At 45.2% G+C, this 26859-nt stretch overlaps 1 protein-coding gene across 3 annotated transcripts in view; it reads left to right on the top strand.

The window, feature by feature from the left end:
- SND1 (staphylococcal nuclease and tudor domain containing 1) overlaps positions 1-26859 on the top strand; it is a 392192-nt gene that overhangs the window by 124683 nt on the left and 240650 nt on the right. For all 3 annotated transcript variants that reach the window (XR_014833971.1, XM_021078633.2, XM_085005550.1), the window contains one exon: positions 18917-19006. Coding sequence is in view for 2 of the 3 variants with exons in the window: in XM_021078633.2 (XP_020934292.1) it covers positions 18917-19006 (90 nt within the window). In the remaining variant the exon portion in view is untranslated. The remainder of the gene's footprint in view (positions 1-18916; positions 19007-26859) is intronic.

Here is a 26859-nt window from a genome sequence, read left to right as displayed (position 1 = left end):
GCCAGCCTACACCATGGCTCACAGCAACACCGGATCCTTAACCCACTGAGCAAGGCCAGGGATCAAACCTACGTCCTCTTGGATATTAGTCAGATTCATTTCTGCTGAGCCATGATGGAAACTTCTACAAATGCAAATTTATTACTATTGAATTTTAAAAAATGAACTTCTGGGGTTCCCGTCATGGTGCAGTGGAAACGAATCCGACTAGGAACCATGAGGTTGCAGGTTCAATCCCTGGCCTCGCTCAGTGGGTCAAGGATCCGGCGTTGCTGTGAGCTGTGGTGTAGGTTGTAGACACAGCTCAGATCAAGCGTTGCTGTGGCTCTGGCATAGGCTGGCAGCTTTAGCTCCGATTAGACCCCTGGCCTGGGAACCTCCATATGCCTCAGGTGCGGCCCTGAAAAGACAAAAGACAAAAATAAAAAGAACTTCGAAAGTGTTTTTTTTTTTTTCTTTTTCTTTCTTTTTTTTTTTTTTAAATAAAGTTTCCAAGTACTACCTGTATCTGTGGAGATGACAGTTATATCGGAGGAAGGGAGGGCAGGAGTTTGATCTGTCTTCTCTTTCCTTGCTGTGACCTGATTTGGTAAAGGTATTTCCACCTCAAAGGAGGATCTCAAGAATGCCACAGAGTCTCATTTTTTGGTGAATGGCTGCAGCTTTGATGTTATCAGGCCCTTGCTTGAGTGTGGATGTTAAAACACGGCAAAATTTCAGGGAATCATAGGGAATTAATCTATTTTATGTAACGTTTACAGACTGATGGGCATTTAGAGATAGAAGGAACCTCATTTAGATCCAGCCACTTTTTCTTTTCTAACAGAGGAGGAAATTAAAGCCCAGAGAGATTAAGTAATTTTATTCAACAAACATAATTGAATATGTACCATATGTCAGAGCCAATCCTAGGAGCTGGGGGCTACAGAGATGAATAAGTTGAGGTCCCTGTTGGAGATAGATGCATAGTTCTCAGATCATACAGCTTGTAATTAGAAGGATAGGAAGTAGAATATTTATGAATCATTCATCATCAAATCTTTATTTATATGACAAGAAACGTGTCAACCTTCTGTCCTTCCCCTTTAACTTATTAAATCGTCTAATGAAGTTGATCCCCACTTGCTTATTTTGTCGGACTAAATCTGGTGTTCTCCCTTGACTTGCATACTTCTTCTGGCTGCTGCTTTTTCTGGGAAGATGAATGTCCACTTCTTATCTCCATTTTAGCAACTCTTCGGCCTCTTACAGTGCATCCCTTGCTGAAGTTACCGCCATCTCCAGTAGGCTCGTTTCTGCCCTTACTTTGACCACTTTGAAGGCGCTGCCTGTGGTCGTACCTTCTTCACCCCACTCCCCCTTGGCTCCTTGGCGGCCGATCCTCCTCCCTCTTTGCCTTTTGCGTTTCCCTTTGTGTTCCCACAGCCACTTTGTAACTCGCCAAACGGGCCGCACTGGTGCACATCCAGTAGCAGCTGGTGGTTCCTCCTTCAGGACTCAGCTCTCATCTCATGGAGAAGCATAGGTGACCTTGTGAGGAACGGGGCACTTGCCCTCTTCCGTTCTTCTTCTTTTTTTTATTTTTATTTTATTTATTTATTTATTTTTTGTCTTTTTGCTATTTCTTGGGCCGCTCCCATGGCATATGGAGGTTCCCAGGCTAGGGGTCGAATCGGAGCTGTAGCCACTGGCCTACACCAGAGCCACAGCAACGGGGGATCCAAGCTGCGTCTGCAACCTATACCATAGCTCAGGGCAACGCCGGATCGTTAACCCACTGAGCAAGGGCAACCTCACGGTTCCTAGTCGGATTCGGTAGCCACTGCGCCACGTCGGGAACAACCCCCCCCCCCCCCCCCCCCGATTCTTCTTACATAGATAGCACTTTGTGCTTATTCACCGATCCTGTGATTGTGTGTGGTCTGTCAGGCTTCTCCTTTTGAGCTTTTCCTCTCTGGAAAACAGGGACAACTTTTTCCAGCTGTTTTTAAAATGTACTTCTGTGCAGAATGACTTCTCTCTAGCTCAGACCACCCGCCCCGCCAGCAGTCGACCCTGTTTTGCTCTTCGGGGCCTGTGAGCTAGGCCAGTGCACTGCTGCCAAGCAGCAGCCTGCGGTGATGTGCTATTAATGGTAGATTTATAGTGCTATCAGTTGTCAGTATATTAATTCATATAAGATTAAACAAAACCCTTCAAATCGATTGGCACATCTTTTTAAAAAATTCATAAATTATACATACATAAACTTGAGCCAGTCTCTGATTAAATCTTGGTTTATAATTAATGTGAGACACAACCGAAATTTTTTACAGGTGAAATAAGGGGATTTTCTAGTTCTAAATGCAGTAGTGCATTTGCTACATAATGGTACTTTTTTCCGTATTTAATTATAACCTTAAACATCTAGGGTTCAGTTGTGCTCAGCAGCACCCCATCCTGCAGAAGACACAGTTTTTGCCTTTAAGGAAATACAGTGTACTGCAATTAAAAAAGACCAGGCAGATTGGTTTTCCCCAGTGCTAATTCTCTTTACATCACCATGATAGTTCTTTGAGGCCTGTTAATAAGCGGATCCATTTGCTGAGCTGGAAAGTTTTTCTCGTTTCCCCATTTCATTTGGGTTGCTGACCCTTCTTCATCCTTTGCTGTACACTTGCCCTTGATAACAATTAGATCCATAAAGCTAAATTAAGGTAAAAAGCGGAATATTCTTGATAGAGTAAGTGACCATATATTAGCATTAAACTGTTCAGAAGGAAATATTAGGTGATTTTTTAAATTTGTTTTTGTTTTTCCTCAAAGCCATTTATTTCTGATTAGTACTGATAACAAACCTTATGCATTATGCCTTTTATTCTTTGAAAGTATGGAGATAGGGATGCAAATTTTTAAGCTGCTGGCTCAGAATTTTTGTGTTTGTTTTCTCTGTAACCTCCTGGTCTTGGGTTGTGTTCAGATCGGTAAGATTTATTGGGTGAACATTCTGTAGCTAAGTGGCAAGATGTTCTGGCTTCTCATTAGCAGTGACCCTGGATAGTTTTCTCACATTCAGCAACATTTGTTGGGAACCACCCAGCATCCCTGTCATCTAACAGTGAGGCAGAGCTGGGCTTCCGGGTGAGTAGGTCACCTTGCATTTGTCTCCATGGGGGCGGGGTGCTTTGTAGGGAGTGCTTGGGTTGATGGGTTTCCCTTCTCTCTCTGCATGTGAACTCTACTCTTGTAGTACAAAGAGCTTATTGCATAGAAGAGGAGAATGACTCTTCGCTTGCTCTAAGCTGGAGAGGCATCACAGGGTCCTTAGAGGCCTTGTAGTAGAATCCAGTAGCCATGGGTGTTTGAGACAGTTAAATTGAAGTTCAATTTTTGCACCTGCCACTTTCTGCTGTTGTGAGCTTTGGTCTAAATTACGCTGAGCCTCTTTTCCTTCGTCTGTTTTAAAAAAAAAAAAAACAAAACAAGCAAACTATATTTGCTGACTGTTGAATTCTGTTGAGGATTAAATGAGTACAGTGGGATTAAAAAGGTGAGTCAGATGCTGTTTTTAAGCTTAAATAGCTTTGTATCACCTGTGCAGTGTAAGAAGCATGTATACCGACTTGGGCCAGATGAGCCATGAGAGAAGACAGGATATTTGATGAGAGAGCTCAGAAGGTTGTCTGAGGATGGTGGGTGGCATTTGAGTGTAGCCTTGCAGAACGTTTGGCATTTTAGTAATAAGCACGGTCTTTAGCACTGAGATAGCAGTCACATTTCAGGCACAGGATGTAACATTAAAAGGGGAGTAGAGGATTCGGTCATGGGGCTTGTTCAGGAAGGAAACAATTTGGAATGTAGTTGGTGGTTGGGATTGGAAGTGGGTGAGCATGTTTGATTATATCCATAATTAATCCCTTTTTGTAGCCAGTGAAGGCTGAGGCTTCATAGCTGAAAATTCTCATGTTAACTGGGATTTTGAATTTGTTAACATGCTATGGCTTCTACCCAGTTAAATCAGAATATTATTGGGAATGAGTTCCACTTGTCTCTTCCTCGTGGTTAAAAAAAACGACAACAACATAAAATTTACATTCTTAAGCGTTTAAGTGTACCATTCAGAAGCGTTAAGGATATTCACATTGTTGTGAGACAAGTCTCCAAAACTTCATCCGGCAGAACTGAAGCCCTGTACTCACTACTCAGTTACTTTCACCCTTCCTCTCAGTATCGGGGAACCACTGAGCTCCACTTTTTTTGGACAGTCAGCTTAAGAGACATTCTAGATTTCATCTAGTAACATTGCAGGATAAATTATGTGATAGCAAATCTGCTGTTAGCTCATTTTTCCGTCTTGCTGGAGTAGAAAAATGACATGTTTGTGTTCTGTGGGTTTGCCCATGCCCACTAGCCCCCACCTGTATACACAGGCCTCTTCATGCAATGTAGTGACCACACTGACCCAGTTAAGATTTTTTTTTTTTTTTTTTTGTCATCTTGTTAGGGCCACACCACGGCATATGGAAGTTCCCAGGCTAGGGGCTGAATTGGAGCTGTAGCCGCTGACCTATGCCACAGCCACAGCAATGAAGGATCCGAGCCTTGACTGTGATTACACCAGGGCTCACAGAAACACCGGATCCTTAACCCACTGAGAGAGGCCAAGGATTGAACGTCAGATTTGTTAGCACTGAGTCGCAACGGGAACTCCGTTCTTTTCCATCTTTACGGTGACCCCAACTTAAAACTACAAATACATACCTCGTATGGGTGGTCTTTAAAATCACAAAATGAGAGTCCAGCAAAGTATTGGGAAAAAATTGTGAATCCACTGTTTCTTCTCTTGCTGCTTAGATTCTCTTGCTGCTCAGATTCTGTATCTTAGAGGCTTCGTGCATTTGACACGCAATAATAGTTTGACTGTCTTGCCTTGACTCCAGCGTGGTGCCTGTGTCACCAGCTGTTACATTGCTCAAGCATTTCTCTTGATCAGCTATGTTAACTGTGCGCGCTCTCCGAGTGCGGTCCATCCGTTCTTCTGAGGGCTTTGTGCACATTTTACATTACAGGTGGCTCTGCTGTCTGAGGGTTGGCCAGGTAGAGGTAGCCTGGAACAGGTAAGAGGCAGTATTATCTCCGGAGAGTGTGGGACTCCTGCTATCTGATGTTGCACACTTTGTCCAGTTGTCTGGGGTGGTGCTTTTGGCTACTGAGTCAGGAACCACCCCAGTCGTTTGACTGGAAACAACTTAACCTGAGGATTTATTAGTCAGGTGCGGGAAGACTAAAAAGGCAAAAAGAGAACCCTGAGGGTCCCATGGAGGTTTTACCTACATGCCGCAGTTAAAACCTCTAGGAACCACCTCAAGATTGAAATAGGAACACTTAGGGGAGGTCCTGTTGCGGGTCAGTGGTTAAGGAACCCGTCTAATGTCCATGAGGACTCAGTTTCCATTCCTGGCCCTGCTCAATGGGTTGAGGATCGGGCGTTGCCGTGAGCTGTGGTGTAGGTTGCAGACGCGGCTCGGGTTCTGCAGGGCCATGGCTGTAGTGTAGGCCGGCAGCTACAGCTCCAATTAGACCCCCAGCCTGGGAACCTCTATATGCTGTGGGTGTGGCCCTAAAAAGACAAAGAAGGAAAGAAATATAAATACTTAGGCATTTGGAGGTCGGACCCTTTGGAAGTTGAGGCCTTGAAGGGTGGAAGAGTCCCTTGGTGGTGGTGGCGCTGGGGCCCAGGCCTCCCAGGAGGGGCTGCCAGTTGATTGGTTCAGGTGCATCTGAGGAGGTGCAATGCTCCTGGTGCTGGGAGGGTTGGGAAAACTGCAAGCTGGAATCAGTTGCAGCGACTGGAACAAACTGCTAATGCTGAGAAGTATTGCCCTGGAGAAGCTGATTGGAATAGGAGAGGGTCTGTTGTCCCTGCTTCTGCCTGTCCGTTCTCCCTCTAACATCCCCTATTGGCAGAGCCTAACAAGGAACCAGCTGGCAAAGCAGGAACGTGGTTGGCGGTTTTCCCACCTCGGCACCACAAAGTGGAATTTTCAAAAGGCTAGGTTTGAAACTGACTGACAATAGCTCCATAACTGGCACAAATCCTGTGTCCAACTTAATCTCCTTGAGTTTCCCTGGAGCTGGTGGCTTTGGATGGGCATGCGTTTCTTACTGAAATGAGTTGACCCTTTCAGGTCTTGGGGGGAGGGGGGAGGGTTGTGTGTGGAACCAGATGGGAGTGAAAACCCTGCGGGTAGTGTCAGTTCCTGCTTCCTCAGTGGTTGGGAGGCAGGCGATAGAAAGTAGCCTGGGGTCTTCTGCTCTGTTAGCCGGTACTCTGGGCATGTTTTTTCGGTGGACACCTAACTTCTCAGTTGAGTAAAGCCAATAATTCCAGTTTTATTGGTTGCTGTGAGGAATAGAAATAACATGAAGTGTAGAAATTTAAGCCAGAGCTAACCTTTTGTTTTCAGGGGTTCACTCAGAAGCCCAGCAATAGGGGAAACAAAGTGTGTGCTTGTCAAAATGGGACGGTGATGTGATTGACCTAAAAACAGGGTTAAATAGGCGCAGTTAAAGTGACCCTACCAAAAGGAAGAGCTCAAACTGCGTTCTCAAAGACCAAGGCCCTGGCCTCAGGTCACCATGGATACAGACAACTGTGGGTGACAACCTCTGGTGCAGGGTGATGCCCCCTTTTCATGCCCTCCTGCCCCCACCTTCACCTGGCCATTCTGGCAATCTAGCTACTGGTCTACCTGTTCACTATGTGCCAATAACTGGCACAAAATAACCGGACACATTCATGACTGTGTATCTTTCATCTGGGTCAAGGGCTCTCCTCTTCCCCAGGAGCAGCCTTCAGCGGGTCTGACTCGAGGCTTGTCAGGGTCCCTTCCTGTGCTCACACAAGCATGCCGTGTATATTTAGGTGGATCTGGATGTCTGTGCTGTTTACAGTTCGGGTAACTTCATTTGCCCGTATTTCTTCTCGGTAGTAGTGGGTGATAAATGTTGTCTTTTTCTGATTGATGACAAGCAGACTGTATGGTACAGGAGCGTCATCTTTGTTCTGCAGGGTTAGAATGAACCTGTCCTAAAAAAGTACAGGCTCCCATTTTACTGAATATTTAAACACAGGCCAAGAGGACTTGAATTTCGTAGATAAAATATGTGGCACTAGACCTGGCAGCCTGATTTAGACCTTGGAGTGATGCAACTGGCAAGGCAGGAACTCGGTGTCTAAAGGGAGGCCTTAAGCCGTGCGCTTACATAATTCAGTCTCTTCTTTGGAAATGCACCACTATTTATTGCACAAATTTGACTGGAAATCTGGCTCAATTGGAGGCTCCACTGGCACTAGCTAAATAATGGTGTCAGACCCCAGCATCATTTTCCCTTCTGTGTTGTTCCAGGAAGAAACTTTAATAATAACTATTATTTTTTTAATGTGGTGGAGAAGAGAAGGCATTCACAAAGATGCAGTTCTCTAGCAAAATGATACTCTTCTCTGAATGGGCTCACCCAGTCCTGCTGTCTGTCACAGAGAAAATTGCCTTCCTATTGTAAGAGATTGACTTGCCTTCCCTTCGGTGCCTTCCTCCTCCTCTGGAACTGCGGGAGGGCCGGTGGCACATCACCATGCTGGATGGGTTTCATCTGGCTCACAGCCTGGACTTTTAAGTACAGGGCTTGTCTCTTCTGAGGGCACTGGCTCTCCATTTTTAGCCTGGGGATGAAGGGTAAGGAATGTGGAAGAAGATCTCTCCATTACTAGAAAACAAGATTTGGGGCCAACTGGTTAATGATGAGCTTCCAGTGAAGGGGAGAGAAGTTCCAGAGGGGCAGAGCCAGTGGAGATCTCTCAGTCCCCCTGAGTTTCCAAGACCTCGAAGACCTCCAGGCCCGCTCTTGTCCTCACAGACCCCCTGAACCACCACACACACGTAGCCCTGCACCCCCAGGTTTCCCTTCTGAATTTAAACTCTGGTTTCTGGATCGTAGATGTTGTATTTCCCAATGAAGGGGTTTCCGTGTTAACGTTGATTTCTGTTGGCGGTCCATCTTCAGAACTATTAACTCTGTAGAAAGAGGCCCTACCAGAGAGATGCTAATTATTTTTCTTTCTTAGCTTCATTTGCTCATTTGAGCAATATATGAAGAATGCCTCATTCAGCAAGACTTCACGCCCCTTAGTATTGTTGCAGGACAAAGGAAGGGGCCCTACAATCTTTCACTGTCCTTTCCTTAACACACACACACAAATGCTACTCCCCTGAAGGCCGTCCCTTAGGCTTAGTATAATCTCAGATTCATGAGTTCTGTGGGGAGGTGGGATGTTGGTATACTTTTGATTCTACTTTAGGGGAATTAGCCCTTTTTATACCGAAGCTAACATTTTATTTCATGTTGAACTGTCACACTTGATTTTTTTTTTTTTTAACACTATCAGTTCAGCGTTACTTAAATTACTATATATGTTCTGTAAGGATAACTATTAGCTAATGATAGATTTGAGAGCGTGTTATTTCAAAGATCATAGTAATTGAATTCATTATGTCAAATTTGTAGAGAGCAGCGGATTGCCTTCAAGTCTTAGCCAGGTCAAAAGAAAACACTCATTATTCAGATTTTGTGAAATTGCTTCCCCCCACCCCCCGACATAACACGTTGAAACTGCCAAGAGGACTGATTTTGCATCACTGCTTACCAGAGCCTAGAGTTTCCGGCTGTACAATGAGATATGGAGTCTAGAATCTTTTTAATCATTACTCAGGAATGTACCTATCTTCGTGTAGTACAGAATCATGCCTACCAATAGTTGCTGGGAGGGAGAGACAGCAGGAGGTATTCACATTGAACTTGTGCTGTATGGGAGGCGATCATTACTGGCAATGATAGGAATTTACAGTGATGGCGCTGCCTCCTTTTTTTTTTTTTTTTTTTTTTTTTTTAAAATTCTTGGTGTTCCCATTGTAGCTTAGTGGGTTAAGAACCCAGCAGTGTCTGTGAGGATGTGGGTTCGCTCCCTCGCCTCACTCAGTGGGTTAAAGATCCGGCTTTGCTGTGAGCTGTGGTCACAGACGTGACTCGGATCCTCTGTTGCCGTGGCTGTGGTGTAGGCTGGCAGATGTAGCTCTGATTCGACCCCTAGCCTGGGAACTTCGTATGCCTTGGGTGCCACCCTTAGAAGAAAAAAAAATTCCCTTTATGTACTGAATAGTTCCCCTTTTCCTCCTAATCGGAAGTGCATTTGAGTTTAAAAATGAAATCTTTTGGTATTCTCCACTCTATCCTGTGTCTTGACGTGTTCCAGAGAGATGGCACTCTGCCGGGCACTTTGTAGCTATTACAGAGAGCTGTTTTCCTCTCACATCTTCCCTCCTATGGTCTCGTAGGGAAGAGGAGACCTATACGGAGTAAATTACATTATAGTAACAGGAGTCAGTGGTACTTTAGTTTTTGTTAACGTCCGTGTTAGATGTCGTCAAACTTAGCTAAGTAGCTTTGATTCTTGGTTATGTGTAGGTTCGTGGTCCCTCCGCCCGTGGAGTTTATATTCCCTAAAATAGTCCTTGGATGTGAATTTCAGAGTCGCCTGGCTTTGTATTAGTAGATTTAGCCTCTTTCTGGTTTGTACAGAGTTTTGAGGTGATTTTTGCCTGGTTTAGCACTGCATTGTCATGTAGAGCACCAGGTAATTCTTGACTTGCTGTTTCTTAGGAAACTGAGGCAAGCCTGCAGCCAGGAGCTGCTGGTGCCAAAATTGTTGTCCAGAGCCTAGGCTGCGCTTCTCTTGATGAGCAAGCAGTAAACTGCCCCCTTGCTCTTGTTCTTCTGTCTCCATCAAGTGCCTGAGGAACGTTTGATTTCAGGTCCGGGACAGCTCTTGTTGTCTGACGTCAGGAGCGCTGAGCTTGAGCTTGGTTCCCTTCAAGGATCCAGTGCCCTTTCTTGTCTCATTATCCCAGACTTAGCGGCTGCACCCTCACTATTCCTGTGGGAAAGCCGGCCCAGACTTCACTCGCCCTGGGAGTGGATCTTTATTTTAGGAGCACCAGGTGGGCAGGGGAAGGTCTTACCCTTCCTTGTGGGGAAAGGAAGATGGGCCGGGGCTCTGGGGCGCTGTCTGTTTTCTTTCGTGGTCTGGGAACTGATTTGCTGTTGACTGCTCAGCTTACTTGGGGACTTGGGCCTTCTTTGGTGTTGAGGTCTGTGCGTGCTGTTCTAGATTCTTCTTTTTCCTCTGCCTGCAGAAAGAAGTATTTGCAGATCAGTGAAGGCATCGCATATGCTTTGCTACTTCCGTGATGGTTTTGGAGCCCTTAGACCCTTTACAGTCGTCTTTAAAGTCTTGACAGTTCTCGGGGTGGGGGTGGGGAAGACCTAATGTGTGGCCTCCTGCTTCTCCTGTCCCTTCCCTCCCCTGTCCTTACTGCGTCTGAGCAGTAAATAGCAGGAACTTCTGAAAATGCCCTTTGTTGGCTAATTGAGTAGGAGAGCGGTCTCCAGAGACAGATAAGAAATTGCAAGATAGGCTTGAAAAGGTGCTTTAATTTGGGGATGAGCAAGTTGCTCTGGATCATAATCCTACACTGAGCGCCGCAGATGACAGGCGGTGACATGAGGCTGCCTAAATCTGCTTTGCTTCTTTTCCTCTTTGGAGTCTGTGAAACCCAGCTCCTCCTGGCAAGTTGCCAGGAGTCATTTGCAACTGGGGCTGTTTTCTAGGACTTGTCACTACTTCTGCTATCATTGCGGCTAGTATGGGTCTAGACCTTTGGGGGTGTGGATGGGAGGGGGAGGTATGCCTCTGTTGAATGTATTTGGCCGTCTGGTTTTCCACATCATTATTAGAATGTTTCCAGTTGTATTAGCTGTAAAGACATTTAGGGAGTATTTCGAGTTACCTCCAGCTACACAGGCAGAAATAAATGGCAATTTCCCAGTTATTTATTCATTTACCTCTGGCCATTTTGACATTACCTGAGCTCCTCAGTGTTGCTTGGTGACTCTTTCCGCCTTTGGACTCCTTTTTCTTTTCTTTGCATTGGTGTAAGTGAAGCCAAAGTGCTCAGCCGGCGAGGGAAGTGTGGTGACGCCAGGGTTCCAGCCAGGGTTCGAGAAAAGCCACAAGCGGCTTTGGAGCCCAAGCATCTCACATAGTCACAGGGTTCAAAGTCCAGCCCTCTTCCATGCCCATTCTCACCCCTATGGCTTTTTATCATCCCATATCAGATTTTTAAAAACCATTTTCAACCTGATTTCAGTTTTTATTGTTGACCACTCTTCCTTGGCAATGTGTGTGAAATGGGTTTCATCCTTGTGAATTTAGGACTTTTCCAGACCTTGTCTCTTTGATAGGCCGGTATTGGATTAGAAGGAGGGAGTAGAGCTAATTGAGAAACAAAATGTCTTTTTCTTAGAAACCACTTGGGGAGGAATGTTTGGGTATGTGGATCTTTTGTGTGTGGCCCTGTAGGTATAGTGGTGCACGATAGCTTCCGTTTGGCTGAGGTGTTTTCAATTTTAAACCTTTGCCCAGCTGCTTACTCTAATCGTCTATCTAGTTAGACCTGCCTTTCATAAAAATGTGCTATTGTCTGTGTTTAAGGATAATAAATAGTGAATTTCCCTGTGGATTTTGTCTCCTGGCTGCCAAGGGAATTGAAAGGTCCTTGATTGCAAATATGCCAGGGGCATGTGCTAATCTTCCTATTTTAAGTCCCTAATTCAAATGGAAATTGCAGCCTTTGTTTATTAACATAGCATGTGTGGCAGGGCAACTGGGACCTGTCCATTTACTGTTGGAAATTTTATCTATTTCAACACGGTCATATCTCTTGTTCTTTTTTCTTTCTTTCTTTGCTTTCCTTTCTCCCTCCTTCCCTCCCTCTCTCCCTCTTCCTTCTTTCATTTTTTTCTTTTTTTCCTTTTTTGGGTTGTTTGTCTTTTTAGGGCCGCACCTGAGGCATATGGAGGTTCCCAGGCAAGAGGCTGAATCCGAACTACAGCTGCCGGCCTATGCCAGAGCCCCAGCAGTGAGGGATGTGAGCCCTCGTCTGCGACGTACACCACAGCTCATGGCAACGCTGGATCCTTAAGCCACTGTGCAAGGCCAGGGATTGAACCTGCAACTTCATGGTTCCTAGTTGGATTCATTAACCACTGAGCTACAGAAGGAATTCCCCCTCTCTTGTTCTTATTTGAATTCAACAGTCTGTTTTAAGATCTGCATAGAGTATAATTCTGCTTGGCCACTTTGAATATATTCCAAGTCTCTCTCTCTCTCTCTTTTTTTTAAAGTCTTGTTTTTGACCCAGGTTATTTGAGTGCATGTTTGTCATTAAATTATTCCCCTCTGCTTCATGGAAAGATCTATGAAAGGATATCATTTTGGTAGAAGGAAAAAAAAGGAATTTAATGCATTTCTTACAAGGAAAAGAATGGCCAGTTGGTTATTCTGCCTCTGAGAGAAATAAAAGTGTGAGACGTTGTGAGGGTTGACCAAACAAGGTTTGGGGGTTTCTTAGCCCTAAACATTTTTTTCAGCTTAAAAAAACCCTCAATGTTGTAGAATGAAATATAACAAACATTCTTTGTTCCGCTTTGCTATTACACCACGCTGGCTTCAGGTCCTCTTTGAAGAGACAGCTTTGCAGATGAGGAGCCCCCTGGACCCCTCCCCCCCATATCTTTCCCCTTTCATCTCTTCCTCTGTCCATCCTGCATCCGTAACCACTGACTTTTGTTTGTAAGTATTTTTGTACTTTTGCTGCTTAAATGTCTCTAAGAATAATGTTGCTTGTGCCTGTTTTTAGTCCATATTTAAATCATTATCCACAACTTGTTTTCCTGCTCCGTGGTGTTGTTCAGATTGGTTCATTTATCATGTTGTTCTCATTCAGGCCAAGGGCTGTGTTCTGCTCTGCGACTGTACTGTAGACACTGTGTACAGGAGCATTGTGGTACTTGGTCTGCATAAGTTAAGCTTCTCCAGGGTCTATTCCTACCTGTAGGTACAATTTCCTCCATACAGGGATGCGTGTCTTCAGCTCAAACCAAATGATGCCCAGTAGCACCGTGTGAAAGGGCCGTTGTGTAATCCCTTGTGCCGTTAGGGCACACTTGCGCCCTCATCCTTACTTAGAGAAATCGACAATATAGCGCGTGTCCTATAGGATCTCAGCGTACATCGCCCTGCTTATTAATGAAGTTCTACCTGTTTTTCATACACTTAATGTCCAGCTGCAGTTTTTTGTGAAATGCCTGTTGATACCTTTTGGGCAGTTTTTCTGTTGGATTGTTTCTCATTGATTTGTTCTCTCTTCCTTCCTTTATTGAGTGAAAGCAAAGTAATGAGAGACCTTCCAACAACTCTCACTGCCGTCTCCACCCACCTGACAGTATCTGCATCTGCACACCTAAAGGTGGAATTGTTGGTGCCCCAGTGGAAAGCCACCCACTCCTTGCCTATTTAGAGAAACTGCATTAGCAGCTCCATCCTCTTTCTGTGGCATTGCCACTTGCTTGCTTTCCGCAGGACCTCTGCCTGTTACTTCTCTCCTCTCGGCCCAAACACGGAGGAATCTTCTTTGCCTTCACCCTGCTTCCAGTGCCAGCTGCCTCGTCATCTCTTTGTATTCCTTTGTGGCGGGACTTTGTAAAGTATTGTATGTACCCACTCTCCCCACTTCTTCTCTTCCCATTCCCATTCCTCAGCCGCCTTCTCCTGCTGCTTCACCAAAATTAGTCTTTTGTCAAGTTAGGGATGCCCCCCCTCCCCCCGGCTTAATACAAACTGCACATCTTGGTCCTGGTCTCCTTGCCTTGCTGGGTCGGACATGGTTGCTCTTTGCCTCCTCAATTCACTTTCTTTCCTTGGCTTCCAGGGCCGAGCGCTGCTGGTTGCCTCCTGCTGAGCTCCTGCCTCAGTCTCCTTTTGTGCATTCCTTCTTCTCTTCTCCCTTACCTTTTCATGCTCAAGGCCTCAGCCCGCTGGTCCTTTTTAGTCTCTCAGCTTTCTATGCCACCTGTGTGCCAACAGCCCCCAAATGTAAATCACCAGCTCAGAGTTTTTGTCCATACTTCATGCACACAGCCTACTCCATGCCTCCACCTGAAAGTCGAGCGTGCCCATGGCTCAACCCTGATCCCCCACCCGCCGGTCTTTCTCGTCTCTTGTGATGACCTCACCTGTGTTTCCATTTGCTCGGAGAGAAAACCTTGGAGTCATCCCTGAATTCTCCCTTTTTTCTCATCTCTCATTCTGTCTACTACTTTTGGAATATTCTTGGATTCTGACCATTTCCCCCACCCCACCCCACCCCTCCACCAGTCCTCCTTGATATAATCTGTCATCCCCCCCCATTAATACTTTAATCTCCTAGTAAGTCTCCCTTTCCTTGCTATAGGGTCTGTTCTCAACACAGTGGGCAGAGTAGTCCCTCCACATGTGAAGTCTGTTGTTCTCCCCTCCCGCACTCTGCTGTAGCCCCAATGATGTCTTGGCTGTTTTTTGAACCCCACAGGCATCTCCTGACTCAAGGCCTTTGCATTGACTGTTCCACTGCATCCCATGCCTCCTTTGAGTCTTGGCTAAAATGTAATTTAGTAATCAGGTTTGGCCTTGCTGAGAAATTTACAAGTGTAGCCTAGTCCCTCAGTTCTCTCTCAACACTGCTCTGCCTTTTTTCTGTTTGAACTTATCAGCTACTGAGCCCGTGCTTTGGCCTGTCGGGTTGTTCCTGATGCTTTTTCAGTAAAGAACTTTAAAAATTTTAGTGAGGTCACATTTATCAATCTCTTCATAGTTTGTTTTTATTCAGCCTTGTTTTAAGAAATCCTGCAGGATCATAGGGTCCAGTAAAATTTTTGGCTACAGTTTTTCGGTTACAAGATGGAGTCGATAAAGTTGATGGGCGGTCCCTTCCATTCCCTCTGAGCAAGCACTGATCAGAGAGCTCGTTTTGGCAAGATAAGGTCCTCTAAGAAATGCCAGCCTGACTTCACGTGCTGAGATAGGGACGCCAAGCCCCCTTCTCAAACCAGGGAGAGGTAGAGAAGATTGACGTGCTCTCTAATGGGGGTAAGACGGGGCCTGTATGCAGTGTCACCTCTCGGGATGAAGCGATTACAGTGCATATTGGTTTGTGTGTTATCTGCCTGCCAAAGAAATCAAGCATTCTTTTCTATTCTTTTTAAAAAATATTTCCATGTAAATTAGAATCTAAGCTAGACAGTCCTTTTTAGCAGGCAAGATGCAGCTCGAGTCTTGTTTTCGTAGAATACATTCCATACCTCAATTGCCTCTTAGAGATTTCAAAGGCTTTTATGTACCTGGTAATTTGGAGGAATTGCTTTTATTTTGTGGTTTCTTTGGGACTTCTAATATCTCTCTTGTAAGATGTTTGCAGATGTCAATAGCTACTAGCTCTGAAGGGTTAGAGTAACAAGATCACTCTGTTTTCACTTGTGATATCTTGTTTTCTGCTTGTGCTATTAGTTCTTTCCTAGCTTCCTGAGAGATATATAATCAGACTCTGAAGTCGCCCTGCTTTTTATTGGGATGTTTGGTAGACTCTCTATTTCCTTTCATTCTTTTAAAAGTATCTCGGCCCAGTCCTGACACGCATCTGTTTAGACGGCTGTGTTCACACACTGAGGTGCTTGTCATCCAATGACCTTCATCTGAATGCTTATTGAAACTGTTTCTTACCATTTCTTGTTTGGGGATTCAGATGAGTGACATTTTTAAACCTCTGTGATGGTTCGAAATGAGTAGGGTAAGCGTCCAACAGTAGGTTCTATGGCACATCATAAGGCCATGTAAAAGAGATATCGATTATTTTGTTCAGTTCATTGAAAAAAATGTTTTTTTAGTCTTGTGTAATTGTGTAATCACACAGCAGCCCTCAGGGGAATATGAATTCATTGACACTTCTTTATTCCTGATGGCTGATTCTGATAACCATTGATTTTTGTCTTTATTAAAAATCCTGTTCATTATTGGCCCCTAGCATCTTCTGTCTAGTGAGCGTTCTTATGCTATCAATAGTATCATCATAAACTCTATTTAGGACTCCTCAGTAGTGATTCACTATTCTCATTTGGCTGCTTGGGTGCTTATCAAATATCCGTAATCCTCTACATCTGCCTTTGTGTCAGTGCAATATTTCCTGTAGCCAGGCAGCTCTCACTTGTCCCATTCTCCTTGTTATTTCCTATAAGAGAAACTCAGTGTTACGGTATTTCTTTAAAGATTTTCATGGTTCGTGCCGTTCTTCGCTTTTTAGGCAGTGATCATGGCACCACATGACTTTTGATGGGAGTTCGGAAATCCCAGTTGTTTAGAGGGTGTAGATTTCCACACATCAGCTTGGAGAAAGGACAGAGACTCACCTTCGGTTCTACAGGTGTCTTAACTTCTTCCAAGAGCACCGGAGTGATGATGCTTCCTTTCTATCCTTTTTTCCGTAGACTCCCCTCCCTCCTTCCTCGGTTGGATGATTAATGTGAAGATCAAATTCAACAAATTATGTTTTGTGGATGATACCAGTGGATTGAAATGTTTAAATGATTTGGACACCAAGGCTTGCTTTGGGTCTAGGAGGAAACCTCTATTTTATGTCCTTGATCTCAGAATTGTCATTAGGATTACTTTAAATTGGGGGTATTAAAATGATAAATGTTCTTGGAGAATAGTTGGCTATTGAAGAGAACATAATTTGTTTTCTTTTTGTTATTTGTCTTTTCTAGGACCGCAGCCATGGCATATGGAGGTTCCGGGGCTAGGGGTCCAATCAAAGCTGTAGCTACTGGCCTACACCACAGCCCCAGCAACAGCAGATCCGAGCCACACCTGCGACCTACACCACAGCTCATGGCAATGCCGGATCCTTAACCCACTGAGCTAGGCCAGGGATCGACTCATAACCTCATAGTTCCTAGTCGGATTCATTAATCACTGAGCCACAACGGCAACTCCAAGCGAACATAATTTGAATACTTGAAGTAGAGAACGGACTGTATAGAGATCTTGTGTCAGGTGTGTACAGGGTGGCACCAGAGCAAAGTTGAGGTCAGGCGGGTAATTGTACACGATGGGGGAGCAGTGACATGCATCTTGGTAAGGAGTTGTTCATTAATTTTCTCCTTTCTGATTTTTTTCCACGTATTATCTGGGCCCTAGAGGTTCCTAAATCTGTCCATGCAGTCCTATTCTTCTAGAATACTTGTTCTTGTATATATTACTCCGCATATTTCTTTTGTGCTTAGTACATCCAAGTATTTTTTGAGTATATGCTACAAGGTAGGTACTATATATTTGGTCTGGGGTCATAAAGAATAACATAAGTGGAGTTCCCATCGTGGCTCAGTGGTTAACGAATCCGACTAGGAACCATGAGGTTGTGGGTTTGATCCCTGGCCTCACTCAGTGGGTTAAGGATCTGGCGTTGCTGTGAGCTGTGGTGTAGGTTGCAGACTCAGCTTGGATCTGGCATTGCTGTGGCTCTGGTGTAGGCCAGTGGCTACAGCTGTGATTAGACCCCTAGCCTGGGAACCTCCATATGCCGTGGGTGCGGCCCTAAAAAAGACCAAAAAAAAGAAGTGGACAGGACCTCTGTTCTCATGGAACTTAGGGGCTCGCAGGAGAGAGACATGAATGAATGTAACGATACCAATCCCCCCAGCGAAGGCCTCCCAGTTTCTTGTGCACGGTTTCCAGTCCTCCATCTCCTCCCTCTACCCCGAAAGCCAGTCTTCTCAGGTTCCTCCTCTTTATCCCCTCTCTCCACTCCATTGCCAGTTACTGTTGATTCATTTCTTAAACTGGTTCTCTTAAGTTCCTGTCCGTTCTCACTTCTGTCACCTTCATCCAGACTCTCTCTCACCTGCTTAGAGCACCTCTTTTGTCAGGAAGTCTGGGACCCAAGAAGTGCTGAAGAGATTGGTTGTATATTTGTGTGTTAAATTATTATTTATTTCTGCCTCTTTTTTTTTTTCCCCCTGTCCTGGTTTTTCTGATTTTCTTCATAGTTTATTCCTATTCTGCAAACTCGCACCGAGTCCCACTTTGTCAGTGAAACATTTCCTGATTATTTTTCTTTCCACTTCCTTGAACTGTGATAGCACTTCAGTCCCTAGTCTATATCAAATGATTTAGCACTTACTCAAAACTAGTTTGTGTTATTTTATATATGTAGGATTTCATCTATTACTGTTACTGTTGTTAGGTTACAGGGATTTTTTTTTTTTTTTTGGCTTTTTAGAGCTGCACCCAGGGCATGTGGAAATTCCCAGGGTAGGGGTCAAATTGGAGCTACAGTTGCCGGCCTACGCCACAGCCACTCAGGATCCGAGCTGAGACCTATACCACAGCTCACGGCAACGCTGGATCCCTGACCCACTGAGCGAGGCCAGGGGTCGAACCTGCATCCTCATGGATACTAGTCAAATTCATTTCAGCTGCACCATAACAGGAAGTCCAGGTTATAAGGATTTAGAGCCCAGGATTATAATACATATTTAGAAAAATAACAAGGAAGGAAAAAATGCATTTAAAAGCGCTTTGGGGAAAATAGTCGGTAGGTGCTTGATAAAGGCTTACAGCATAATGGAATGAGGTATATCTGTGAGAGGGGCCCAGGTACTAGCTTCTTCCGTACTGCAGTTCATGTAGTTGTTTCCCTGTTGAACATTTAGGTTATTCCCAGGTGTATAAAATGCTATTGCTTATTTTTGAGCCTGTCATTAGAAAAGATAATCTTGTTTCCCTTTAAGAGTATTTCAACAAAATATTGATCACTCTGTAGGTAGCGATGATTCAATATCTGCGGTACCGATATAGCGTATTTCAGATGCCCGTCAGGATTTTGCGCTGTCGGCTATGTTCATGTGTTGGTTTTCCCATTCCTGATGTGGTGTTTGATTTTGGTTTTAGGATAAGAACAAGAAACTACGTCCCCTCTATGACATTCCTTACATGTTTGAAGCCCGGGAATTTCTGCGAAAGAAGCTTATCGGGAAAAAGGTGAGTGGTGACGGAAATGTATTAGCAGATGGTTGGGATGGGTTTCAGCTGGGTCCTGGTGGTGGAACCGCAGAGCCCAGCAGATGCCTCCCCTCCACCAAGTGGAGTGGCGTTACTTTGCTGCAAAGGGAGGCATGCCTCTGTATTACAAGTGGCTTCCCCTGGGAGAACTTTAAAGTTGGGGCCCCGACCACACTGTGACTGCCAGGGCTCTCACGGCGTGTTCTTTCCAGGGTCCGGGCTCCATTCCAGTTTCAATAATTGCATGTTGCTCTGAGCTCCATCCACCCGACTCTCTGCTTCTCTCCAGCCACCCCCGTTAAACGTCTGGGCTGTGGGATTTGCTGGTGAGAGGAGTTAGCTGTTTTTCTCTGGGCCCCCTCCATCTCCCGGAACTGGAGCCTGCCTTCGTGGGGAGGAGGGCCTGCTTTCCTGGTCAATCCTAGGGAGACCAACCCCACCTTTCTAGGGTAATGCCAGGGCTCAGAGGCCCCCAGCGGGCCATCTCCTTGTGTTCTGAGGGCAGGATGTTCTAGGACCTGCTGCGGAACTTGCTGTTCTGGGAAGCTGGTAGTGAGCCTCTGCTCTTCCTCTGACCTCCCTGACCCACTCCACCCTAAATATGCTGGGTATTTCTCTATGTTCTAGGTAAATAGAGAAAGCAAGTGGAATGGTTCCTTTGGTAATTGAGGGAAATCTGTTGAGGGAAGGACTGTGAGGTGTGGCCCTCTCCTGACTTTGCTTTCGTGGGGATTCTTCCAAGAAACACAGTATTTTGTGCCTTTTTTTTTTTTTTTTTTTTTTGGTAGCTTCAGAAAGGTAAGGCCCTTTGGTTCCAAGTCTGGCTTTGAAGCCAAATTAGCATTCTTTCCCTAAATGCTGGTTTTTAAACGATTGGTGATATGAAAGGTTAAAGCAGGGTATAATAAATACAAATATAACCCATTTTATTATGTACCTTAGTCACTAGAATAATACATTTCACATGAGATTTTGAAGCTGGGCCTATGATGAAATTACTAATTCTGAAGTAGAGAAACCAAACTGGAATCCCTAAAATGAGCATTAAATCTTCTCAGGTTCCTTCACTGACGAGGCTCATCTGTCATTGTAGAAAACTTGACAGAACGCTATATCCATTCATGAAGTGTTGTGCGAATGGCGGCTGTAAGCCTCGTCCAATTTCTAGATCTCCCGTTATCTGATTGAATGTCTAACGTCTCTGTTTCACCAGTTGATATCACAGAGCTTTCATTTACTGGCTCATAAACAGTAGCACAGAGACAGGCCGGGAATCCTCCCCACACGTGCGTCTCTGTCGAAAGCCGCCCAAAATCACCTCGGAGGGAGTGGCAGCCCATACTTGTTGTGTGCTGTGTATTGTGTCATCCACCTGGTTTGTCTGAATATCGCCCTTCTCTGATTCTGCTCCCTCTATGCCTGGGAGCATAGATCACCGCCCAGGGTAGCAGCTGCCGAATGGTTCTAGAAGGTTACCCCAGGGCTCTGCTCTCAAACACTGTGTGCCTGCTGGGCCTTTGTAAAGTCCTCTATCTCGGGATAAAAGGACTGACCTCCAGTGTCAGATGCAGTGGCAATTCTTAAGCAGTCAGCTTCCTTCTTGGTGGGAGAAACCTCATTTACTGGTTTCTCTGCATCAGAGTTGATTGGATTCTATTTGCGCTGAGCCCAAGTTTTGTCCCCCATGGTGACATTGTATAAATGATGAATACTGTATCCCTGCGCAGGGAATAGGATGCAGCTCAGCTCTGCTGGGCTGGAACATTCCTGATGCAAACTGCCTTTCCTGACTCACCACCTGAAACCACTTGCCTGTCGTCTGGGCCCATCAGCTGCGACAGCGAACACCCATGTGCTCTCGAGTCTGGGAGCAGGCAGGGCAGTGGCTGCCTCAGGGGGGCGGCTAGCACATCATCGCACATTTCTGCCAATTCCCTTCAGACCTCTGCAGCTGTTCAGTGTGGCACACGGTGATTAAGAGGCACCGAGAGAGGGGGCATGTGTGCCCGCGTGTGCCTGTGCGCACGAGAGCTGATTAGGACAGCCTGTCACAGCTGAAGCAAGATAATGGAGGTACAGTCAGCTTCTCTGCCCAGACTGTTAGTTGACCATCCCAGAGAGTCTGTAACAAGACCGTTTTGAGGGGTTTCTAGAATGCAGAGAAAGAAGATGGAAGGCGAAGTGGTGACTTGCGTCGTTAGTCAGTGGCCTCCGTTTCAGTTATGGAAAGTGACTTTGGATTCACTCCCAAGATTTCCTTCTGGCTAATTGCCTTAATGAAGGTAACCAGGCACCTCTCTGAGCCTTGGTTTTATCATCTATTATTTGCCTTTCCTCTCTCACTGATGAGAATCTAGGGTGATACTAGTCAGTGACGGTTTTCCAGATGCCAGTAAGTTGGATTGTTTTTGTTTAGTCATGCTGCTTTCATGTAGCATCTAGCATAGCCTGACTTTTTCAGTTATGGTTTTTTCCTTTTTCTTTCTTTTTTTTTTTTCTTTTTTGCTGGCTCTGAGGTCAAGAGGTGTGAGTCGGTGTGCAACATTTGATGACCATTAACCCCTTTCACAGATTTGGTCTTTACCTGCTTCCAGCTCCCACAAAATGTGTGTGTGTGTGTGTGGTTTGAGGGAGAGGTGGGACACCTGTGTATCCTGGGAGTGTTTCAGAGGCTGTCTGGATTGCCACACTGCCTGGTCAAATGGCTTCCCCACCCTTTGTTTGCCGTCTGCCAGCTGTGCTTTGACTGCATTTGACGAAGGCGCATGCATGGAGGAGAGACCTGTCTTGCTCGTCTCTTCAGAGGTTCTTCATGGTCCCGGTGTAGTGGACACGTGGAATCCTTGGTCACTTCACCATGTCCTTTTTAGTTTTTCAGAATGGCATTCGTGGTGTATATAAGACGGTGGGACTGATGCCCTCCTAAGAGACCCAGGGCTCTAGTCCTCTTCTGAGAGCAGGAACAGTCTTCTTTCTCTGGGTATTGTTTCCCTTCATGTTTCGAGACGGTCAGCCCAAGAAAAGCAAGAGTTTTTTTGTGCCTAAGTCACTTTGCTCTCAGTGGAGTAAGGGCGTTAACAATAGCTGGGATCCTCAATGGCACTTTCCCCCAGCTGTTTCATAGAATCTCGAAAGTAGAATCTCTGCGCATTTTTATCTGTTTAATACAGCATTTACAAATGCCTTATGAATCACTATAACTCTTGTCCCTTGATTACAGAATTTCTATCACCATGGGAACCATTGTGTTCAAAGTTTGTTTGGACAGTGGAAGAGCAAAAGTGGTAGAAGAGATGAAATTCCAAGAAGCAATAAAGCTTCAGCCCTGGTGATAGCTAGATGCTGAGTCCAGCCTCTCCTATCTCCAGAAACCTCTTCCCCCAAATTCGTCTGTTCCCTAACAGTTTTTGTCACTGTGTCTCTTAAGAAAATTTGGGGCATGAAGCTCATTTGTAAACCAACAGCTGACATTGTATGGTTTTTATGCCATTGAAATTTGTTCTGTAGGCTGACTTTTTTTTAGGCACTAAAAATTGGGCAATTCTCTGGATAAATGCAGACCTTTGGGAAGTTATTGGGCTATAAATTAGGGAGTTATTTCAAATTCGTGTCACCTATATATGTCCTTCTCTTTTGGGAACCTGTCTTCGCTGAGGTCTGTACTTCTGGGGGCATGGAGCTCTTTGGAGTGGATGGGAATGGTTTCCATGTATGCCGGACTTAAAAATCCAGCAGGTTCAAAACTGGACTCGTGATAAATCTGGTCTCACTGTGTAGAATGGTTGGTATCGTGTGTAAACGATACTGTCTCTATTCTGGGTTAATGTGCTTTTTTATGAGCCAGGTTGGAAACCCAGCCATTGTTAATAGCCTTATTTCTGTGGGTTAGAATATTCTGAATCGACTGTAGACAGCATGGCTCATTTGCTCTTTGGTGGCTGCCTTGGCACGATCCCCTTGCCATTCCAATATATGTAGCATGAACTAAACAGACTTTTTTTTTTTTTTTATTAAGGCACCTCATATAATGCTCATCCTAGCTTAAAAAGAGAGCTGTCATTTAAGTTGTTTCTTCATGGGAAGCACTGAATTTTGTTTTCACTTAAAATTTCACCTCTACCCTGAACGATCATATATTGTTCTTATTTTTATAGGGAGGAAGAAACCAAAGCCCATAGAAATTAGGTATCTCAGCTCAGATGTCTGTAACTCAGAATGGCAAGTAAAAGCAAAGGGCATCTAGAAAGGCCCATGTCCCCATTGTGTGCAGATAGCCAGGGTCAGGCTCTTTTGGGGGTATGTCACTTCTTGAGTATAACATACCTGCACCAAGGAGTTGCTTCTCTGGAGCCTCGTTGTCCTAGACAACACATGTCCACCCCAGGTGGTAGATCAGCCTGCTGACTGCCCTCAGCCCTCTAGACATTATCTCATTAGTCTTTGAGATGTCCCTGTGAAGTGATGTTTCATCAAATTGTTCTTCAGAGAAACCAGTGTCGGATTACACGTTTTTCTTCAGTTTCGCAGACAGTGTGAGGTCATAGGTGAGGTGCCAAGCCCACTGGAGCTTGGTTTTTCTTCAGTCATTTGGCAGAGATGAGACTTCTGGGAGAAAGGAAAGGAACAGAGTGTCATCAAACACAAGTTTGTGTGCCTAACCCATGGTGAGGCCAAACAAACCTGAAAAGAAGCTTGGAGCAGAAAAAGTGTTAGTGCAGGGCCAAGCACGGAGAACAGGGGGCCTGTGCCCCCCCAGAAAAACCCTGAACTGCTCGAAGAGTCTCAGCAAGTGTATTGTAGGTTTTTTTGTGGGGGTTTTTTTGTTTGTTTTGTGTTTTTTGTTTTGTTTTGTTTTGCTTTTTAGGGCCTCACTCGAGGCATACGGTTGAATCAGAGCTGGAGCTGCAGCTGCCAGCCTACACCACACACAGCCACAACAATGTGGGATCTGAGCCGTATCTGCAACCTCCACCTCAGCTCACGGCAACGCCGGATCCTTAACCCACTGAGTGAGGCCAGGGATTGAACCTACGTCCTCATGGATGCTAGTCAGATTTGTTAACCACTGAGCCACAAAGATGTTCTTCCAGCAAAGTGTTTTTAAAGGCCAGGCGAAGGGAGGGGCTTTCCAGGGGATGTGATCAGCTTGTGCACAGGTCTCTGAAAGGTCGCTGTTGAGGCAGCAGGGTGGTTAACATGATGAATCCTTCGACTCCAGAAGGTCTGGGGGCCACACATTCATGATCATCAAGTAGTTAATTCCTTCTATTTGACGGTGGTTTTTGACATCTGGAGAAACTCAGCACCAGAGATGCTATTCTGGGTACTTGAGAGAGGAGCTACAGCAGAGGGTCTGGGGGAGGTGTCTGTCCTGGGAAGGCCCCATCGGGACCTGCTCAGTTAAAAGGTTCCTTGGGCCAGGGTCAGGCCAGCCCAGCTTGAGGAGCCGCCATGCAAGGACAGGTCTCTGACGGTAGCAGGTGCAGCCTTCCTCAGCACTCGGCCCTTGAGAGCTCTCCAAGGACAAGGAGCTTTTCTGAGGAGGAATCTTTCTCTTCTCACTGGATGTATCACAGAGCTGTCCTTCCCTTAAAAATACTTTTACCGTATGATAACTTAATCTGCTGTGTTAAGTACAAAGCTGGCAGTCTGGGATTCTTGTTCTGCATTACCGCTAATGTATTTTACTTCGGTGTCGGTAAACATTGCTCTGTCAGCTCCCCATTGCCCGCTTGATATGAATGTGTTTCACTCGCACTATGGAAGAGTCCTTTTCCATTAATGATCGAAACAGGCCCTAAGGTTGTGGATGCTTTGTGATCTAAATTGACAGGTTTATGTGAGGTTGCTCGTCCTTGCCTTCTCGGTGCCAGCTGTTACCATCACTGTGGCTGTAAATTTTTTGAATAAATGGCTGAAGATAGCCACCAAATCGAGAGATGTTTTGAATGGCTCATATTTTCTGACCCTGCCTTTTCCTAGTAAGACTTCTCCCGCTTAGACCGGACGGAGTTGTGTGCGTGTGCACGCAAGGCTAGGGGTCATTTTAGATGCCCTGGACTCCTTGGCTTGACTCATTAGCTCCCTTCTGTAGTGAACAGAGGTCATGAACAGAGCTGACAGTAGAATTGCCTGTTTGTGAAAACTCTGTTGTTCTCAGCGAGGTAGTGCTTTATCTGCTGGCGTGTAAGTGCTCCTTGTGAGGAGTTGCCGGGTTTTTTTAATTTGCAGATTGTGCTTTAGGGACCATGAGGGTGCTGGGGTGGGCACATAGCTCTTTGGCCAAGTGTGGTATTTGTAGGATGTATACTGTAATGTCTTCTTCAGGAAGCACCTCGAAGCTACATTCCTGGAAATTTCTTCTGCGTGAGCACCTGTAGGAAATGATTTATTAGCTGCTAGAATCCTCAAGAGCTCCTGTCTCTGGGTAATACTGGGTATCAGTTTGTTTAAAGATGTTCTTCCCAAGTTGCTCGTAGGTTCTGGTGAAAGTTCTTGAATTTATACCTGATTTTTGGTCGGCTTGTCTTAAGCCACCTATTCCTGATCTTTTCAACTAGGATTCTGAAATGTCGTCCTTGGGGCTGGAACTTTCCATGCCTGTTCTCTGCAAACTGGGATTTTATTTTAGAGGGAGATTTGTGCTGAATCAGCTCAGCTGTGTTTGGGGGTAGGCAGAGGGCAGGCTTTTTTTCTTACTTTAAAAATAACCCTATTTGCCAAAAACCCTATGAAACATGCTGAATTGCAAATCTTCCAACTTCCTTTACCTCCTGGTTTACAGAGAATAGATTCTTTGGAGCTTGGGCTCGATGATGGTGGTAAGAATATCCTACGTTGTAGAAGAGAGGAAAGTGAGACTGTACCGTGTGCTCAGTGGGAAGGAAACCCGACTCTTGGTTTCTTTTCTCATGTTTTTTGTTTGTTTGTTTGTTTGTTTTTCTTTTTCCTTCTTCCTTCAGTAGTTATCTTGTAAGGGCCTATATAGGGATAGTACATATAACTTTTCTAATAAGAAAGCTTTTGCTATATTTGCAAAATAACACATCATTCAGAAGGAGTAAGTCTGAATTTTAGGCACATACTTTTTAGAGTGGGTTGTTTTGGTGGTTTTTTTTGCTGACCCCTGTTTTTGCTGTGTCTAGAAAGAAAGTTAGGCTCATGCTTCTGGAAGCTTGGGTATTTCTTTTCCCCAAGGGCGTGAATAAGCTGAGAGTGTGCAAGAAGGTAGTGTGCATAGTTATCTGTCGGTTCTAAGGCGGAAGTTTTTTGAGTTGTTTGCACTGGGGTGACTGACGTGCTAGTTGAGGGCTGCAGCTTCATAATTGACGCCCTGCCGTTGTAAGCGCGAAGGATCCGTGCTCCTTGTTGTTCTCATCCGAGTGAAGCCCTTTGTTCTTATTGAATCAGGTTCTTTTACTGATGCGTGGAACCACCTCCTTGCTTTCACTTGGTATTTATCTTTTCTCTGGCAGATTTTCAGGTATTCCTAAAATGTGCAGTTCTACCCCTTGAGGATTGCTGGCTTGGACAGTCCTTCCTGGTATTTTTTATGATGGTAGGTGCAGTGGGCTGAAGAGTATCCCTTCTGAACTGATGTCCTCTTGGAACCTCAGAGTGTGACCTCGTTTGCCAATAGGGTCTTCAGATGTATTGGGTTAAAATGAGGCATGGGGTCCAACACCCAAGACAGGTGCCCTCATCGGAAGAGGGTGGGACATGGACAGAGAGGGAAGGACACGTGACAGTGGAGATGGAGATTGGACTGATGCAACTGTGGACACCGTGAAAGGCACAGAATGCCTGGGAGAGCGCCAGAAGCTAGGAAGAGG

The sequence above is a fragment of the Sus scrofa genome, chromosome 18 (assembly GCF_054392235.1).
Source record: "Sus scrofa isolate SSC_HxYL_T2T_F1_AM1 chromosome 18, Sscrofa_HxYL_maternal_Yorkshire_Landrace_v2.0, whole genome shotgun sequence".
NCBI lineage: Eukaryota > Metazoa > Chordata > Mammalia > Artiodactyla > Suidae > Sus > Sus scrofa.
This window is presented reverse-complemented; position numbering and strand designations above follow the sequence as displayed.